Source organism: Podarcis cretensis (genome assembly GCF_951804945.1).
Source record: "Podarcis cretensis genome assembly, chromosome: 1".
NCBI classification, from domain to species: domain Eukaryota; kingdom Metazoa; phylum Chordata; class Lepidosauria; order Squamata; family Lacertidae; genus Podarcis; species Podarcis cretensis.
Genome location: NC_137170.1, coordinates 18,892,521 through 18,911,386, shown reverse-complemented (window position 1 = coordinate 18,911,386; position 18,866 = coordinate 18,892,521). Strand labels below are relative to the sequence as shown.

Here is an 18,866-nt window from a genome sequence, read left to right as displayed (position 1 = left end):
ATTAGTTGATGGCACTTGCAATGGCAAGATGGTTTGTGGGAAACCACCCAGGTCTAAGGTTCACAGCGGTTTTCCAGGGACATATCCTGGAACGCTTTTTCACTCTTTGTGTGTGGGAAAAACCACGATGCCTTTCCCGTGCAACAGAGTGCGCTTAAAGAAACAGTGCTTCTTTTGTCATTGGTGCTTATGGCTTCATGCCATGTGGCAACCCACAAGCCCAGGGTGTTCACATCATACAAAGATTAGCGGTTTCCATCTACTGAAAGCTTCTAAATTGGACCAGATCCCACTGGGGAGTATGAGCTTTCAACCATAACTGTTACCCTAGGCGGCCCCACGAGCGTTGCAATGCTCCAAAGTTTTGTTTATGTTTGGTTTTTAGGGGAACAGATCTGAAATAGTCAAAACAAGTGGATGCAAACCAGAGAATTTCAAGGCGAAGGTTAAATCCTACCCACTCTTATCGAGAGATCACTGGCATAGGACTGGGCTGCAGGGCTCCAGTCCTATACACAGTTAACTAAAGGTAAGCCCCAGTTGAGGTTCCCAAGAATATCTATCATCTATCTATCTATCTATCTATCTATCTATCTATCTATCTATCTATCTATCTATCTATCTATCTAAACATGGACTGGGTCAGTCTGAAATTGAAGATCCAGGGAGGCTTTTCACTTGCAAAAGAGGAAAGAAGGGGAAGTAAAAGATGACCACAGTTTTTGACTTTCAAAAGCAATTTGTTATGCACAACCTTCAAGAATAGCCTTTCCCAACCTTGGGTCCTCATATCCTATTGGACTACAACGCCCATCATCCATTACCAGCAGGGGCAGTGGTCAGAAATAATGCAACTGATTGTTGATATCCATCTGTCTCAGGAGACAATGGAGAAGTACATCTCTTGAGGGGGAAGTCAAGAGTTACAGCACCCACTGCGGCTGTAGAGACTGATACGGGAGAGACATGTTTCATTGCAGCTGTGGCAGATGAAGGCATCCGGTTGTGTTGCTGCAGATGCACCATGGCGTTTCTTCTCTCTGCTCCTCCCAGTGCCCATTCCTCCTCTGGTCACTGTTATGGAAGCACAACCTGTCTGCCTCCAGGCACTGGAGACAGGAGTGCCACATGCTGGGAACATGAGCTTGGGAGAGCACGTCTTTCTCCGAGACTCCCAATAACATCAGGGAACCCAAGGTTGAGAAAGGCTGCTCTGGACTACTAAGACACTCTCTGAATTATAGTCCAATAAGACACACAGGCACTGATCCATTCTGGCTATGGGAATCCTGATTCATGAATGGAATTTTCCCCACCCACATTTTTCAGTGAAGGAAGCCAAACCCCAACCATAACTCAACACACAAAATACACCAGTCCATATATCCATATGTGAGGTCTAAGTCAGCCCCAACCTGGTGCCCTTCAGATGTTACAACTCTCATGTAACCATATATAGGATTGTAGATTTAACTGATTTAATAACAATTCCCATTCACAGGAAGCCTTAAGAACTGTGTTTTTGGGATCAGATAGGGGAAAAGATCTTCAATAGGTGATTCTCACCACCATGTTGAACTATAATGACCATGGCTGGGAGGATGGAAGGAGCCATGATGGCCACATTTCTGTAAAACTGCAGTAAGCCTCTGCAACCTTACACCCACAAGCATTCTGAGTGTGTGAACGTTTTGATTGACAGTATTCGTAACCCAATTTCTCTGCAGGTTGCAAAGACAACAAGCGACTAAGCCTGCACACACAGAACAAGATATTGGACAGCATTTAACACCACAGTTGGAAGTGAAAAACTGAAATGGGAAAGACTGTGAAAATGGGTTCATTACATTGCACATTTCACGAACAATTGCTTTCTCCTTTTCACTCAGGTCTTCTTCATAGTTTTCTTGAATTTGCCTGTCCAAATTCTCATGGACTTCAAGGACCTACAAACACAATGGACATGAAATTGTAAAATGATGTCACACAGTGATAGACCCTAAGGTACCCCTAAGTGGAATGACCACTCCATCCTCATGCTGTTTGCCACATTGGGAGGGCAAACAGGCCAAAATCTCAACACACACATAGGAGAGTGGGAAGTCTAATATCCAGTAAAACATATGGAGCTTGAGATAAATGTTCCATCTGCATACATCACTAAGCTGGAAATGAATGGTTAGCACTAGGGGAGTTCCGGGGGGGGGGGGAGAACATGTGAACTACTTTCAACATATGCATACACACTTTTTGCAAATGGTCACTGGATGCTGCCCATATGGCCATTGAATTGTGCAGGTGCAAGGTAACTAAGCTGGAAAAAGCTGTGGCCTGACTCAGATCTCCTGCCCCCAAATTGTGCCAACGTATGGTAAAAAAAGACAAACTTCTGCCATCATGGTTAGGTGCAGAAGCCAGTAAAGGAAGAGTGGTCCATAAGTGGTTAAGGAAGGACTGGAGCTTCAGTGGTAGAAACTATGCATGCAAAAGGTTCCAGGTTCAATCCCTGACTTCTCCAGGGAATCCTGCCCTAAACCTGAGCCAGTTCGACAATGCTGAGCTACGAAGATGGACAGTGTGGCTCCGCATAAAGCAGACTGGCCACTTATGCGTCACCTGCCAAAGAGAAGACAAAAGAGTACAATCGTACCTTGGATCCCAAACGCCTTGAGAGTCGAACGTTTTGACTCCCGAACGCCGCAATCCCGGATGTGAGTGTTCCAGTTTGCAAATGTTCTTTGGAACCCGAACGTCTGTCGCGGCTGGCAATTGGCTGCAGGAGCTTCCTGCAGCCAATCGGAAGCCGCACCTTGGTTTCCAAACTTTTTGGAAGTCGAACGGACTTCTGGAACGGATTCCGTTTGACCTCCAAGGTACGACTGTATGCAGATTTGCAGAAGGTGAGGATGATTAAAATGCAGAGACACAAACGGATAAATCATTACTATACTTTAAACAGAAATAGATCTTGCCGCTATGGGGAAAACCAGGTGACTGTGTGTACCTGCTCAGTCTGCTTTCCAGGTATGGATATAGGCAACTTCAGGCCCCTGCTCTCCCTTCTTGGAGTTCTTTATCTTTAATATAAAGAAAGCCTGGACTGGACAGAGGACTCCTTCAGACAGAGGATGGTCCTCTGCAAAGCAAGAGACACATGACCACCCTACTCCTCATTCATGTCTAGCTGTCAGGGACTGGCTGGACCCTGAGGAATGGTGGTTGGATGCATGGGCACTGGGAGAAGGTGGGCTGGAGACTGACTGGGAAGGTGGGCTGGGAAGAAAGGATCCATGGTAGCCTGTAGCATCCAGGAGATGAGAGTCGGAGGCAGGAGAAGCTGCAGGATTGGAGAGTCAAGAGCAGGTGCAGGAGGAGGGAGGGAAAGGTCAGGCTGGTGTAGACTCTGGGGCTGCCACACCTCTCCTCCTGCCCCCACCTCTCCTGCTCCACTGTCTCCCAGGACCAGAAGAGGACTGAAGTACCGTATTTTTTGCTCTATAAGACTCACTTTTTCCCTCCTAAAAAGTAAGGGGAAATGTGTGTGCGTCTTATGGAGCGAATGCAGGCTGCGCAGCTATCCCAGAAGCCAGAACAGCAAGAGGGATTGCTGCTTTCACTGCGCAGCGATCCCTCTTGCTGTTCTGGCTTCTGAGATTCAGAATATTTTTTTTCTTGTATTCCTCCTCCAAAAACTAGGTGCGTCTTGTGGTCTGGTGCGTCTTATAGAGCGAAAAATACGGTAAGTTGCACACAGACGTCGCCTCTGCCTGCTCAGATGGGGGAGATACATAAGCTGAGCCGGGGGGCGGCAGCTCCCTGTTGCCGCAACTGCCTCATTGGGTACACACCTGAGAGACGCAAGACTTTTCCTAACTTGCAAGTGTGCTTTTGACAAGAAAGAGTTAATTCCTCACGCTGGACATCCCTGACAGTGCTGTGACACGAGCATAATAATCAGCCACATCATAATTCCGATTGAAGAATCAAGCTTCCACTTCCCCCCAACTCGGTGACAGAATTATGGTTAACACCGCAACGAATGTGGATTGTTTTGATTCAGATGAACACAACACTCTGTAAAACCAGGCACAAATGCTCCGCTCAGCTTTCTAGCGGGTGGCACTGCGCTTTGCACACTGACCGCTTTGAACTGGACCAATGCTTCCCTTTCCTGCCGTGCCTCAGAAGTCTCAGTTACAAAAATAGGTCATTCTCTTAGGGCCCTTAACCTACTTTGGAAATTGCATTATCCACTAGCTTAACCGACATATTTTGAACCAATGGCAATTTTGCATGACTGTATGGTTTCGCTTAAATTAATTCAATCCGTTGGCTCTTCTCTTTTTTGCAAGGGGGCGCAGGAACACCAGAGGAAGGAAGCAAGCAAGCAAGCAAGCAAGCAAGCAAGCAAGCAAGCGGCATTTACAAGCTTGCAAATAAAAATAGATCTCTAATGAATAGGAAGGAATTAATTATTGATCAAGCTGGATGCAGGCTGCGAAACTGACCCGTTGGTCTGGGCACGCCTGCGATTCTCATCAGCCTGGATAATCAAATCCCAGCCCCAGAAATATGCCGGTAGCTGAATAAATGCACATGGCCACATGTATGTACTCCAGGCTGAGACTCTCCGTTAGGTTTTATTGCCTGCATGAAACCCTCCAGTAACCTAACCCTACATGGTATCCTCATATCTCTTCCCCCAGTGTAAAATGTTAACAACAGGGATTTGTGGCAAGGGGAAAAAACCTCATATCTGCTTGCATTGTATTGCATGAAGATGCATGGATGCAGAAAACTGCTCCTGTTGAACATATGCCCAGCAATATTATTATTAATGGATTTTATAAGCTGTTTGATAATTCCCCCCCCCCAAGAGGTGAATGAGTCCAAATCATACAGATGTAGAAAAACACAAAGCCGCTGGCAGGATGAAAAGGTTGCAACACTCAGCGGGCAATCTTCTCCTAGCGTTGCCACCTTTCCTCTCTGACCTTGCCCTGTGCCTTCGACAGAAGCCTGACAAACAGAAATTAAGGTGAAGCTTATCAAAGACCCGCGAAGGAAACAACGGAAAACAACTCATCTGCTGAATTCCTGCATCTCGGGCTGCTAGTGGCAGAGGAGCAGGGCTGTGGCAACCTTTGGAAAGGGGTGTCCTACTGCGGCTGCGCTTTAGGGGGTCTGGGCTTCCCAACAGCTGCGCCACTGGAAGATGCTCGGCAGTTTTCTCTGTCAATGCGCCCTGATGAAATGCAGCGTTTGTAGTCTGTTCTGTTAAAAATAGATTTCTGGACCCAGAAATACAAGCTGATTCTGCCAGCTGAGCAAGCTTTCTCTCTCGCCTCCTCACACCCCTTTCCTTGGTATCTATGCACAGCATCGCAACCTGGAAGATTATCTAAGTGCCCTCGGGTCTGGTACATTAAGAGTGCTTTGCACAGCACTGAAACTCGTGGATAATGAAAACAATGGTCTCGGGGGGACGATACAGATACAGCGATGTGACATTTAGTCTGTGCGTACGTGGCTACGGCAAAGTTGAGGATTTGGTTTGTGATCACTTTTGTAGCGTGCAGCATAGAAAAGAGGTTTTTGACTCTCCTCTTTCCCAGAATTCCTCACGGCAGCACTAGAGGTTTCCATTTCCTGTGGGGAACACCAGTGTCAATACTGGTCCGAGGAACACGGGGCCCAGTCAGAGAAGCTTCGGCTATTCCTATCTGATGTTGTCATGCTCTTTCTGCTGCCATCGTGAGGGAGTAGCCTAAGCTCATGCGTGTGAACTCTTAACAGACAAAATAAAGTACTTCTTCACACGAGGCAGAGGTAATCTGGGGAATTTGCTGCCCCAAGATGTAGTAATGGCTTTATAATGTAGCATTGGATTACTGCAATGTGCTCTATCTGGGGCTACCTTTGAAGGTGACCCGGAAACGACAACTAATGAGGCAGCTAGACTGGTGTCTGGGAGCAGCTGCCGAGACCATATAACACCGGTCTTGAAAGACCTACACTGGCTCCCAGTACATTTCCGAGGACAATTCAAAGTGTTGCTGCTGACCTTTAGAGCCCTAAACGGCCTCAGCCCAGTATACCTGAAGGAGCGTCTCCACCCCCATCATTCTGCCCAGATGCTGAGGTCCAGCTCTGAGGGTCTTCTGGCGGTTCCCTCCCTGCGAGAAGTGAGGTTACAGGGAACCAGGCAGAGGGCCTTCTCTGTAGTGGCGCCCGCCCTGTGGAATGCCCTCTCATCAGATGTGAAGGAAATAAACAACTATCTGACTTTTAGAAGACATCTGAAGGCAGCCCTGTTTAGGGAAGTTTTTAATGTCTAATGTTTTATCGCTTTATTATTACAGTCATACCTCGAGTTGCGTTTGCTTCACGTTGCGTTTTTTCTGGTTACGAATGCGGCAAACCCGGAAGTGTTTACAGTGGTACCTCAGGTTACAGACACTTTAGGTTACAGACACTTCAGGTTACAGACTCCGCTAACCCAGAAATAGTACATCGGGTTAAGAACTTTGCTTCAGGATGAGAACAGTAATCGTGCAGCGGTGGGGCGGCAGCAACGGGAGGCCCTATTAGCTAAAGTGGTGCTTCAGGTTAAGAACAGTTTCAGGTTAACAACAGACCTCCAGAACGAATTACGTTCTTAGCCCGAGGTACCACTGTACTTCTGGATTCGCCGCTTCGTGCATGCGCAGGAGCAATCTGTGCGCTTCGCGCATGCACAGGAACGCTGTATCGCGTCACACGCAGAAGTGGTGCTCTACTTTCAGACTTTTCGGGGTGCAAACAGCACCCCGGAACAGATCACGTCCATAAACAGAGGTACCACTGTATTATTATTATTATTATTATTATTATTATTATTATTCTGTTGGGAGGCTCCCAGAGTGGCTGGGGAAACCCAACCAGATGGGTGGGGTATAAATAATAAATTATTATTATTATTATTATTATTATTATTATTATTAGGCAGATTCATGGAGGATGAGGCTAGCCATGTTGGTGGGTGCTACTTTTTGTATCAGAGACAGTCAGCCTCTGAATATCAGTTGCAAGCCAGGCAATGGTGACCACCAAATTGGATGGCTTCAAAAGACGGTCAGACAAATTAATGGAGAGGGCGATCGATGGCTACTAGCCTACTGCCACAGGCTGTATACTTCTCTCCTTCCTTGGAGGTTTCTAAGTAGAGGTTGGACAGCCATCTTGAAATGCCATGGACAGCCATGGATGCTTTAGCTGAGACTCCTGCATTGGACTAGATGACCCTCCTGGTCCCTTCCAGCTCTAAGATTCTATGAATGCCAGTTGCTGGAAACCACAGATGGGGAGAGGGCTCTTGTTCTCAGGTCCTGCTTGTGGGCTTCTCATGGGCAACTGGTTGGCCACTGGGAGAACAGGGTGGCAGACTAGATGGGCTTTAGGCCTGATCTAGCAAAGCTCTTTTTATGTCAATAAAAAGAGCACACCTGCTCAGCTATTTCTCGGCCCAGAGTCTCTGATTCCCCCTCCGCATTGTCTTCCTCTCTTGAGCTGGAATGCAAAGCCCAGATGAATGCATGCAAAACACCCCTCCCCTTACCTTCATAGCGTGCACCACGGCTTCAGGTTTCTGGTTTATGGAGACGTATCCCACGGCAGGAGACGCGGCAAGATCGGGAGCCATGCGGACAGGGCCCTGCAAAAAACAAGAGAGCAAACACTGGTAAGTATATACCGGTATATATATATTCCAGCAAGAAACATCTGGTGCTGACCAAGAATCCGAGGAAACCATGTTGTGATTTTTTTATATAGATGTTGTGATTTTTTTATATAGAAAACCAACACATATTGTGATTTTTTTTTTAACTACAGGTTTTATATTGTTTTAGGCTCTGACCTGATCCAAAGAACACCTGACCCAGCTCTGGATTAATGGGATGTGTGTGTCTAAAGTTTAATTATGGTTTATTTGGACTGCCATCTCGATTTGATGTGGTGTCTGGTGTCTAAAGGTAGATGATTATGACAGCAATATTATTATTTTATTTTATTTTATTTTATTTTATTTTATTTTATTTTATTTTATTTTATTTTATTTTATTTTATTTTATTTTATTTTATTTTATTTTATTTTATTTTATTTTATTTTATTTTATTTTATTTTTTATACCCCACCCATCTGGATGGATTTCCCCTGATATGTTCAGAGGCATCATGGTTTGTTATTTATTTGCTTATTTAAGGATGTCATAGAATCACAGACTTGTGCAGTTGGAAGGGACCATGAGGGTGATATATGGTCAAGACTCATGCTCTACCAATGGAGTATGACTTGGGCAACAAGATCTTCAGAGGCATCCAAATTGGTGCTGGTTGGAATCATCATACCTAATAAGGTGTTCAGTACACTCCAAAGCTAAGCTTTTAAGAACACTGAAAGCACAAGGTTTCAAGAGGACGGTTTACAAGTTCTGTTACGTACAATGGGACTTTGATAAAGGCTCAAGTCACTGTGAAAGAGCACTCCAAATTATTTTCCCATGTTATCCACACAGAAAATGGTAGGTCTAGCTGAAAGGAAACACATGGAGGTCTGCACTGATCATTGCAATGCACCCTAAATTATTATTAATTATAAAGAAGTGTGGCTGTGAGAGACTTGGCTACAGATACCCTGAAGGGACCCTGCACTTCTGATTTTGTCACTAGAGTTATACCTCAGAAGTTGAACGGAATCTGCTCCGGAAGTCCGTTCGACTTCCAAAACGTCGGGAACCAAGGTGTGGCTTCCGATTGGCTACAGCCAATCGGAAGCCACGTCGGAAATTCGGGTTCCAAAGAAAGTTCACAAACCGGAACACTCACTTCTGTGTTTGTGCCATAAGGGAGCCAAAACGTTCAACTCGCAAGGCGTTTGACTTCCGAGGTATGACTGTACATTACTGGAGGGGTGAGTTTCCCAGGCCCAACTGACTCCTCCTGAAGTGGCTTTTCCAGTAGCAAAAGGACTGATCTACAATTAAATACAGTTTTACCTAACATGCACCTTGGTGTCCTTGGTGGAATGAAATGTTTACTCAGAACATACCGGGAAAGTTTTCAACCCCGGAAACCAACTTAACCTTTGAAGTCACCCATAGCACTGGGCCGCTTTTAACTAGGAAGCAATATTCTGTCTGACACGGGCAGAGGGAGAGAATATTTGGCACCCACTTCGCTGGCTGCATGGCAACATTCTCCAAAGAGCATCAAGTGCCCTTCAAGGAAGGTTGTGAAGGGAACCCAGGAGGTAAGTATATACACACAGCTGCAGCTAAAGGAGGGCTGGTTTTTTTAAATAAATGGGCCATCAAGTTCTCTGATGTTTGAAAACTCAAAAAAAGTTCCTTTAATGTCAAGAAACCTGAGTACCCAACTAGTCCAACACTCACCTTCTGGTACGGGGGATCCCTTTTATGGTCTCTCCCAAGCAAGGTGAGGCACAATGTCTTTATTCAGAAAGATGCCCCCTTCCTGTCTCTATGATTTGTATGTTTGCACTATGCCATTCAGAGAAACCAACAATGGCTTCATTGAGAACTCTCCAATATTTTGCCTTCATGCTGTTTGGCAAAACAAAAGGGGGATTATCCCGTTGGGCTGTGAAGGTAAATTGGGATGACAGAGCGGTATGCAGTATCACTGCAGGGAATGTGCTGTCCAGGCAGTGTGAAGAAGTGCATATTATAGTCTTTTTCTAAAATACACACAAAAAAATGTGCCTTATCTTAGAACTTCACAATTACAGATGTGACAAGGAAGGAAGGAGCTGTAGTTTTTAAAGATTTTGCTGCTCTGGCTTTATCCCTCATGCTTCTTATTCAGCTTTCTGTCCCAGCTAAGCAGCCTTCAGATCAACTGATGGCTAACATTGAACATAACCAAAAAAGCAGCTTCCCATTACATGAAAGAGCTACAGAGAGTCTTTGCATCCTTCCTCTTCCTCTTTCATAGCCCTGGTTAAGAGATCAAAAGCTTCCCCTTCTGATTTTATGCCCATTATGTCCAATCTTGGGAAATGGTCGTTTTTTGTTTTTAACTACAGTTAAGAGAGAACAGGTGACGCAGGTGGCGCTGTGGGTTAAAGCCTCAGCGCCTAGGGCTTGCCGATCGAAAGGTCGGTGGTTCGAATCCCTGCGGCGGGGTGCGCTCCCGCTGCTCGGTCCCAGCACCTGCCAACCTAGCAGTTCGAAAGCACCTCCAGGTGCAAGTAGATAAATAGGGACCGCTTACCAGCGGGAAGGTAAACGGCGTTTCCGTGTGCGGCTCTGGCTCTGGCTCTGGCCAGAGCAGCGATGTCACGCTGGCCACGTGACCCGGAAGTGTCTCCGGACAGCACTGGCCCCTGGCCTCTTAAGTGAGATGGGCGCACAACCCCAGAGTCTGTCAAGACTGGCCCAGAGTCTGTCAAGACTGGCCCGTACGGGCAGGGGTACCTTTACCTTTTACCTTTAAGAGAGAACAAGCCAGGATCAAACCATGGTGTTTGATCCTGGCTTGCTCTGAAACCTGTGGGCCTCCAGATGTGGCCAGACCCCAACTCCCACCATGGTGCCAATGGTCAGGGATGATGGCAACCATTCAGAACAAGGTGGAAGGTGGTTTCAGGGGGCAGAGGGGAATCTCCCAAAATTGCACCCCTTCCTCTTTCATTAGTAGACACCTGCACAGATCAAAAGCCCTTTCATGGGTTCAAAGGCACAAACTGGAGAACACCCTATTTATTTCTGCATTCACACTCACCATGGCTAAAGCTAACCAAGGTTATGTTTTCAACTGAAAGTTGGAACCAAGGTTAGAAGCTGGTTTGCAAACCATAAAAAGTAAACCTGGTTACCAGTAGCCAGTGCTATTTTTCTAGAAAAAGAGGTGCCAGAACTCATCACAAACGCCTCCCCTGTTCTCTCATAATGACGCCCACCTGAGAAGTGCCTGAACTGAGTTCCGGTAAGTTCCAGCTGGGAAAAAAGCCCTTGTTAGAGATGGCTAGGTGATTGCTGCACCGGACCAGATGAATAGAGGCCCTGCTGAGGACTGGGCTGATATTTATCTTTGTCCATCCACACACCCTCAGGAATAGTTTTTTAAAAATGTTTACACAATTAATAAGAGTAACAGAGTATTAAAGCAGGCAGAACAGTATGTAAGCCTGAGCTCTTTTACTCTGTGTTCTCTGAAGAACAGGAAAACCCCGACAAATAGTTAATTTCTCATGGGATTTGGGAAGAAAACAGCTCTTTGTCTCCTGAACGCGATTCCTTATTTATTTCTGCCCCCGACTCCCAGTTCATTACTCCACAATATCCATTCACCTTCTCTCTTCAGAGTTGCTGATGCTGTGTAAAACTGCCATCCGTTGTACTAATAGTACTCCAAATGTTTAATTAGTTTCAAAACAAGGAGAAATGCTTTCCTAATGATTTCACTCCAAGAGATGGAACTGTTGCCTCAGGAGGGTCCAGGAGTCCACTGGCACATATCACCAGTCAGCCAAAAGTGGCTACTAGGCGACATCCATTTGTTTCAGTAGAGCTCACCTGGAGCAGGTGAAGTCGTGGGGCTGACATTAATTTATGAAAACCACATGGGGAATCATATCAATACCCCCCCAAAGAAGGCGTAACTATATTTGTAGTGGGGTTGTTCAGAAGTGAGTATGAACCGTTAGGGTTAGGCTGCAATCCTGCAAACATTTAGCAGGGAGTAGGTCCCATTGAATTCAATGGGGGCTTACTTCTGAGTAGAGGTAGGGATAGGATTGGGCTGTCTGGCACATTCCTGTGCTGGATTTAATCAGCATATGGTCTCCTTAGTTTGGGCCACACAATACAGAACAATAGCTCACACCACTCTTGAGTTACCCTTGGTCTGTGGCCACCAGGGGGTTGAGCTGGATGACCCTCAGAGTCCCTTCTGTCTCTACAACTCTATGATCACCATCCATTTTCAAGGTCACACAGGAAACCTGGGACAAATAACTATGAACTGTTCAAACATTTAGAGGTGTGCCCTGTTCCCTGAGCTCAACCTTTGTAGATGAGAGCGGTTAATAATGATAAGTGGTTAATGACGATTGTGGCTAATGAGGCACTCAGAAGCCAAAACACTAAAAACCACTCAAGTTTAGGGGAGCTCTGTGAGCCGAAACCTCTGTCAGAAAATATTCCAAGCATCCGGCATCTACACTTGCTGTGCCAGTTTTATTGCGATCTTTTCCCCCCTTGTCCTTCCTGAATATCCTATTTCTCCTTCTCTGAAGTGCATTAGTTACTATGGAAACAAACATTGGCATATGCAGCGCTTTGCTGCATCCATCTACCAGTGGCATATAAAAAGTCCGTTTAGATACTAGCATGGGAAGTCTGGGGGTGGGGTGGGGAGACATTGAGAGACCAACTGAGTGGCAGAAGAACACTATTTTTAAAAAGAACTAGAGGATGCGGCAGTTTATTTGCCTTGCTGCACCACAACAACCACCCGCATTTTGGTACCCAAAAGCAGCCCAGAACTTCCACTAGGTTCCAGGCAACCAGCTCACAGCACTTTGCCTCCACAATTAAACAGTCAGTAAAATGCAAGACAAACTCAGGGGACCTAATCTCCCCAGGGATATTCCTCCTCTCTGAGCTTTCAGTCTTAGTGCTAAAAAGGCAGAAATCTGTACTCCAGTCTTCCTCGACTTAGTACCTCTACTACAACGCCCATCATCCCTGACAACTGGTCACCCATGACTGACAGGGGCTGATGGGAGTTGGAGTCCAACAGCAAAGGCTGTCCCTAGTCTCCTCCCACCCCCTTATAGTAAGGTTACCAGATTTTTTTCAAAGAATCTGGGGACACTTTTTTTTTTTTAAAAAAGAGGGGGAAGTTACTTTAAAAAATTATTTATTAAAAAAGAAGTAATGTCTTCTCTTCTATGGTCTCCTCTGTTGCGCGGCCTTCCTCTGGGCTCTGGCCTGCTCTCTTGAAGCGCTAGCTGCCATGGAATAGGCTCAGGTTAGGCCTGGGCTCGGCCACGTGTCCTTGCCCTCCCGGTGCTCTCCTACCTCTCCTCTTTAATGGCAGCAGCAGCGGCACGTCATGGTCAGGGCTCTCCTCTTTTTTCTCCTTTCTCTTTTTCTCTCTCCCTTCTCCGTCTCCTCTCCTCCCTGCACCAGCTCCAGGATTTTCCTGGCCCCAGAGCACCGCTGGGCAGTCGGCCGGGTGGCCAGGTGTTCTTGCTCCTGGCTTGATTTGGGTCACAGGGTGTGCGGTTCCCCCAGGGCTGGGCGCCCCTGATTCCCCCTTGACAGTGGTGGTGGCAATGGCAGTCTCAGCAGCCCGGAGCCAGCCTGGTAGCGCAGTTGGCTCTGGCTGGCTTCAGGAGCTGCTCGCTGCCATGGCGCCCGCCATTTTGCCTCGCTGGAAGTCCCCATGTGATGTGTTTTGTGCCATTGAACCAATCACACAACATTCATTCCCTACTAATAAATCTAGAAAACTTAAAATATAAATCCGGGGACACTAAATGAAATCCGGGGACATTCCGGGGATGGATTTTGTCCGGGGACAGATTTGTAAATCCGGGGACTGTCCCCGGGAAACGGGGACATCTAGTAACCATACCTTATAGAGGTATAAGGAAAAATAGAGAGAGAAACACACAATAAGAAGTAAAACCTGCACCTTGTTTCCACTGTTCTTGTCAATGAGTGCACAAGGCATTTGCATGATGAATATATCTAGAAAACATTTATTAAACAGGTCTAAATTACACATATTATGCTACTTGTGTTCGGATCTTTGTTAACTTTGATTTACAGTGCCACCTCCTCCAAGGTTTGCCTTCCCAAGCTACTATAACATTTCTAGCTATGGAAACACAACTTTTTGAGGTACAACAATGTGAAAAAGAAGCCATGAAGCTTCCTACGAAACCTACCTCACAAGGTCGTTGTGGGGATAAGATGAGATAGGGGAGAGCTCCAAAGAGCAAAGGAGACATATAGATATAATAAATAATACTGGTTTCCTGAATAGAGGATTTGGTTTGCAGAATCTGGATTACTGAGCAACAGGGCAAAGAAAAGAAGGCCACCAGATATTTGGAGGGAAGTAAAGGGTCACTTGGGATGTGGGTGGTGCTGTGGGTTAAACCACAGAGCCTAGGGCTTGCTGATCAGAAGGTCAGCGGTTCGAATCCCCGCGACGGGGTGAGCTCCCGTTGCTCGGTCCCTGCTCCTGCCAACCTAACAGTTCGAAAGCACGTCAAAGTGCAAGTAGATAAATAGGTATCGCTCCGGCGGGAAGGTAAATGGCATTTCCGTGCGCTGCTCTGGTTCCCCAGAAGCGGCTTACTCATGCTGGCCACATGACTGCCATGTACGCCACCTCCCTTGGCCAATAAAGTGAGATGAGCGCCGCAACCCCAGAGTCGGTCATGACTGGACCTAATGGTCAGGGGTCCCTTTACCTTTTAAAGGGTCACTTCTGTGAAACCTTTTGCAACTAGAGACTTATCAAGCTTGGTTTGGAGGCTAGTCAATACCTTTTTTTATTCTGCAAGGACTCTGAACAAATCTAAGGTGGCACCCACTGTTTAGCTGTGACTGTGTGGGGATTTTAGTTCCACTGCTTTGATTTTCACAGTCATTTTCGGAGTGAAAAAAACTTACGATTTAAACGGTTGTGGTCTGCTTTAAAGACCCCCTGCCGAAGACCGAAAATAAGTAAGAATGAACTTATAAAATGTCCCGTGTCCTTAAAAGGTAAATATACTTCAAAGAAAACGAGCCAGGAACTAGATTAGGCTGTGGGGGGGGGAACAGCCCCCAAAAGCGGACATTTATGGGGATAATTCCAACTTTTCACATTTGTGCCTGACTCACACATCACATCAGTAGAAAGAGGGGGAAGGGGAGGCATGGCTGCAAACCAAACATCTCTTTACCTTAAATTGCTGGATGATTCATTCAGAAATGTGAGGAGAAATCACACCATTCAGTTCTAACAGGCTGTCATTGCTGCTTGGCGAAAAGTATTTTGGCGAGAACATGCTAAAAGGGGGGGGGGAGGAAAAGGGGGGGAAGCACGCTTCTTCTCATCCTTATGTACCTCCCCTCTCAGGCTTTTTTTTTCAGGAAGGGTGTGAGTTTTTCACTGTATTTTTTGGGGGGGAGGGTGGAATAAAAGATTTCCCAACTGGGGAAGGAACTGAACTGTGAATGGCAACAGATACACAAATGTCGCCACGTAAAGGGAGAAATATCCTTTTCCCTCAGAAACTGCCCCCCCCAAGGGCGTGCGAGAGATGAAAATGAGCAGGTGGGTGTCTGGGCAGAGGGTGGGAGGTCAGCAGCGGCAATCTGGAAATGTAGAGGAAGGTCATGAAGCGATGGCCTCAGTCAGGATAAGGCTGCCCATGTAATTCCATGGAAATAATGGGCGTCTATAGTAAAACCTGCCCCTTTTGGCACAGTTAGGGCACACCATCTTTATATGGGTGGCTGGGGGGTGGTGTGCGAGGGAAGATTAATGAAGGGGCCCATATGGCTGCAGCTCAACGTCCCAGCAGGCAGCGGTTCCCCTCCCTCCCGGGCCCAGCTGTCTCCCTTCCGCTAAGGAAAAAAAGCAGGAAGACGCTCCAAAGAGATGGGTTGTGAAAGGCTGAGAAACGCTGAGGTTTCAAGGAGGCTGAGTGGAAACAAGCTCCTCAGTCTCCTGCGAGAGTGGGGAAAGGAAGACTGTGGCAAGTGCGTAAATATGCATTCATTCATTGCATTTATATCTCACTTACTTCTCTAAGGGATGCGGGTGGCACTGTGGGTTAAACCACAGAGCCTAGAACTTGCTGATGAGAAGGTCAGCGGTTCGAATCCCCGCGACGGGGTGAGCTCCCGTTGCTCGGTCCCTGCTCCTGCCAACCTAGCAGTTCAAAAGCATGTCAAAGTGCAAGTAGATAAATAGGTACCACTCCGGCGGGAAGGTAAACGGCGTTTCCGTGCGCTGCTCTGGTTCGCCAGAAGTGAACAGTCATGCTGCCCACATGACCCGGAAGCTGTACGCCGGCTCCCTTGGCCAGTAAAGCGAGATGAGCACCGCAACCCCAGAGTCGGCCACGACTGGACCTAATGGTCAGGGGACCCTTTACCTTTACCTTTACTTCTCTAAAGAGCTCAAAGCAGCATGCATGGTTCCCCCCTCCCTCACTGTATTCGCACAGCAACCCTGTGAGGTAGGTTACGCTGAGAGGCAGTGATTGGCCCCAGTGAGCTTCAAAGCCGAATGTGGATTTGCACCCTGGACTCCCTAGGCCAACATTCTTAACCACTACAGCACACAATACCCAGAGTGAGCTTGAGACAATAAACTTCTCAGCTCCAAATGTGACCATCAGGTCGGGTGAGGGAGGAACAGAAGGAATGCTTCACATGTATTTATTTATTTTTTCTGGCATGAAGTTAACTTCTGGATCGGCAAATATAACAACTAAGGGCTTTTTTTCAGCCGGGACTCACCGGGTCTCAGTTCCGGCACTTCTCAGGTGGGCACCATTGCCATTATAAAAAAACAAGGGAGGTATTCATGGTGAGTTCTGGCACCTCTTTTTCTAGAAAAATAGCACTAACTATTAAAAACCCCCAGCAATAATTATAGTTATATTGCCCCAGCCTAGGGGACTCAAAGGGCAGCCACGCATTGGTGGCACAAGTACATGAGCAAGAATCTACTGTCTTGACATACCCAGCCTCACTCTGAGTGCATTTAAGATTTCTTCTGAGTTTTTCTCTATGGTCATGAGGTCTAGAAACTTGCTGTATTTTTGGAATGAAAAGCACGATTCCCAGGAAACCATTGCATTCCTGGGCTCAGTCCATATTCCATCTTCTGCACTGGGGCACACACGCCAATGGGAGAAGCAAGCCTTTCTCCTACTTCAAAAAGGACGGCCACAACAATTGTACCATGGCATTTTCTTGACCCACTTGTCAGAGAGCCATCATCAGCACCACTAATGGTCAGAGCTGCTAGACGGTGTCCCAGCCTCTCTCAGCAGCTTGTGTCCCCTCCCTTGCCAGAGGCATTTAAGCAGAGGGTGAACAGCCATCAGCCCGGGATGATGTGACTGAAAGCTTCCTTCAGTGAACTGGGGTTGGGTTAGATGGGCTCTGAGGTCCTTTACAACTTTCACATTCTGTGATTATAATGCATACTATTCTTTGCCAAAGTCCAGCTTTTAAATCCAGCCTTATAATCCTACAGTATACACCATGGGTAGGCAAATTAAGGGCCGGGGGGGGGCAGATCTGGCCCAATTGCCTTCTAAATTCAGCCCGTGGATGGTCCGGGAATCAGCGTGTTTTTACATGAGTAGAATGTGTCCTTTTATTTAAAATGCATCTCTGGGTTATTTGTGGGGCATAAGAATTTGTTCATTTTTGTCTTCAAAATATAGTCCGGTCCCCTACAACAGTGTTTCCCAACCTTGGGCCTCCAGATGTTTTTGGCCTACAACTCCCATCATCCCTAGCTAGCAAGACCAGTGGTCAGGGATGATGGGAATTGTAGTTCAAAAACAGCTGGAGGCCCAAGGTTGGGAAACACTGCCCTTCCAGGATCTGAGGGACAGTGGACCAGCCCCCTGCTGAAAAAGTTTGCAGGCCTCTGGTATACAGGATGCACCAAAATATCAGGTGGTCATCAGTTTGCCCAGCCTATCCATTTACCAGTTGTGACATTTAATTTTGGGGTAGCCAGTAGTCAGATGCACTGTGGGCAACCAATTTAAAACAAAACAAACCCCACAACCCCGGCCTCTCTCTCTCTCTCTCTCTCTCTCTCTCTCTCTCATATATTTAAATAGCTGTGCTGTCCTAGTTCCTGCTGGGATGAATTTTCCTGCTGCCAAAAAACCCAGAATGTCTTGCCACAGGGCACAAGCTGGGAAACACAATTTTATTTTTTATTTTCTGCAGCGAGGGGAGGAAAGGTCAGGGGAAGAACTGTATGGGTCCTGTCCAAATCAGGAGCTCTTTCCCAACATCACACTGAAGCCCTTCGAAACTCGGGTAAGGCCTTTTGACGCACGGTATTAGCAAGGAAAAACAAAAACAATTTTCTTCCTCCAGCTGAGATGGACTTTACTCCAGATGCTAATCTCCTTCATCGGTTATTTAATTTGCCTCTCATTAGACATACTGAGCAGCCGGCCATGTAAACATTCAAATCTATGAATTAACCATGGGGCTTGCCCACAAGCCAAGCCAAGCCCCCTTCCATCTGCCTGCACAGCTCAGACACCAACTTGTCAGACACAACAGCATATCTTCAGGGCCTTGGCAACGTTAGGTGAAATCTACTTAATCCACAAAAAAGGCTTACATGCCCCCTTTGATTAATAACCCTCCTTGAAACAGGGGGAAGGGCTTTAGCTCAGTGGGAGAGCATCTGCCTTGCATGCAGAAAGTCGTAGGTTCAATCCCTGGCATCTCCAGGTGGTCTGGGAGAGAGACTCCTGTCTGAAATCCTGGAGACCTGCTGCCAGTCAGTGTAGACAATGCTAAGTTAGATGGACCATTTATCTGACTCAGCAGAAGGCAGCTTCCAATGTCCATATTCTCATTGAACCCATGCACACAGAGACATGCGTATGCATGCATATTCTTTATTGCTCTGTGGCCTTATGGATGTTTTCCAGAAGGACATTCAGAACTAAGCACATATGCAGAGGACTTGCTACATATAGGCACATGCGATGGTCCCAGATGTTAGTTTTGAAAGAGTTGTTCTGGGCTTACCACCAGCTAGTGGACACAGAGGTCTTCTCAGTTGTGAAGACTCACTGTCTT

General features: G+C 46.7%; 1 protein-coding gene across 3 annotated transcripts in view; it reads right to left on the bottom strand.

Annotated features, from left to right (window-relative positions):
* The window catches only part of CCDC85C (coiled-coil domain containing 85C), a 176,364-nt gene that overhangs the window by 7,335 nt on the left and 150,163 nt on the right, over nt 1-18,866 (bottom strand). For 2 of the 3 annotated variants that reach the window (XM_079949261.1, XM_079949260.1), the window contains 2 exons: nt 7,598-7,693; nt 1,848-1,946 (listed from right to left, as the gene is read on the bottom strand). In XM_079949261.1, coding sequence (XP_079805387.1) covers nt 1,848-1,946; nt 7,598-7,693 — 195 coding nt within the window. The remainder of the gene's footprint in view (nt 1-1,847; nt 1,947-7,597; nt 7,694-18,866) is intronic. The other variant, XM_079949262.1, reaches the window with a different exon arrangement.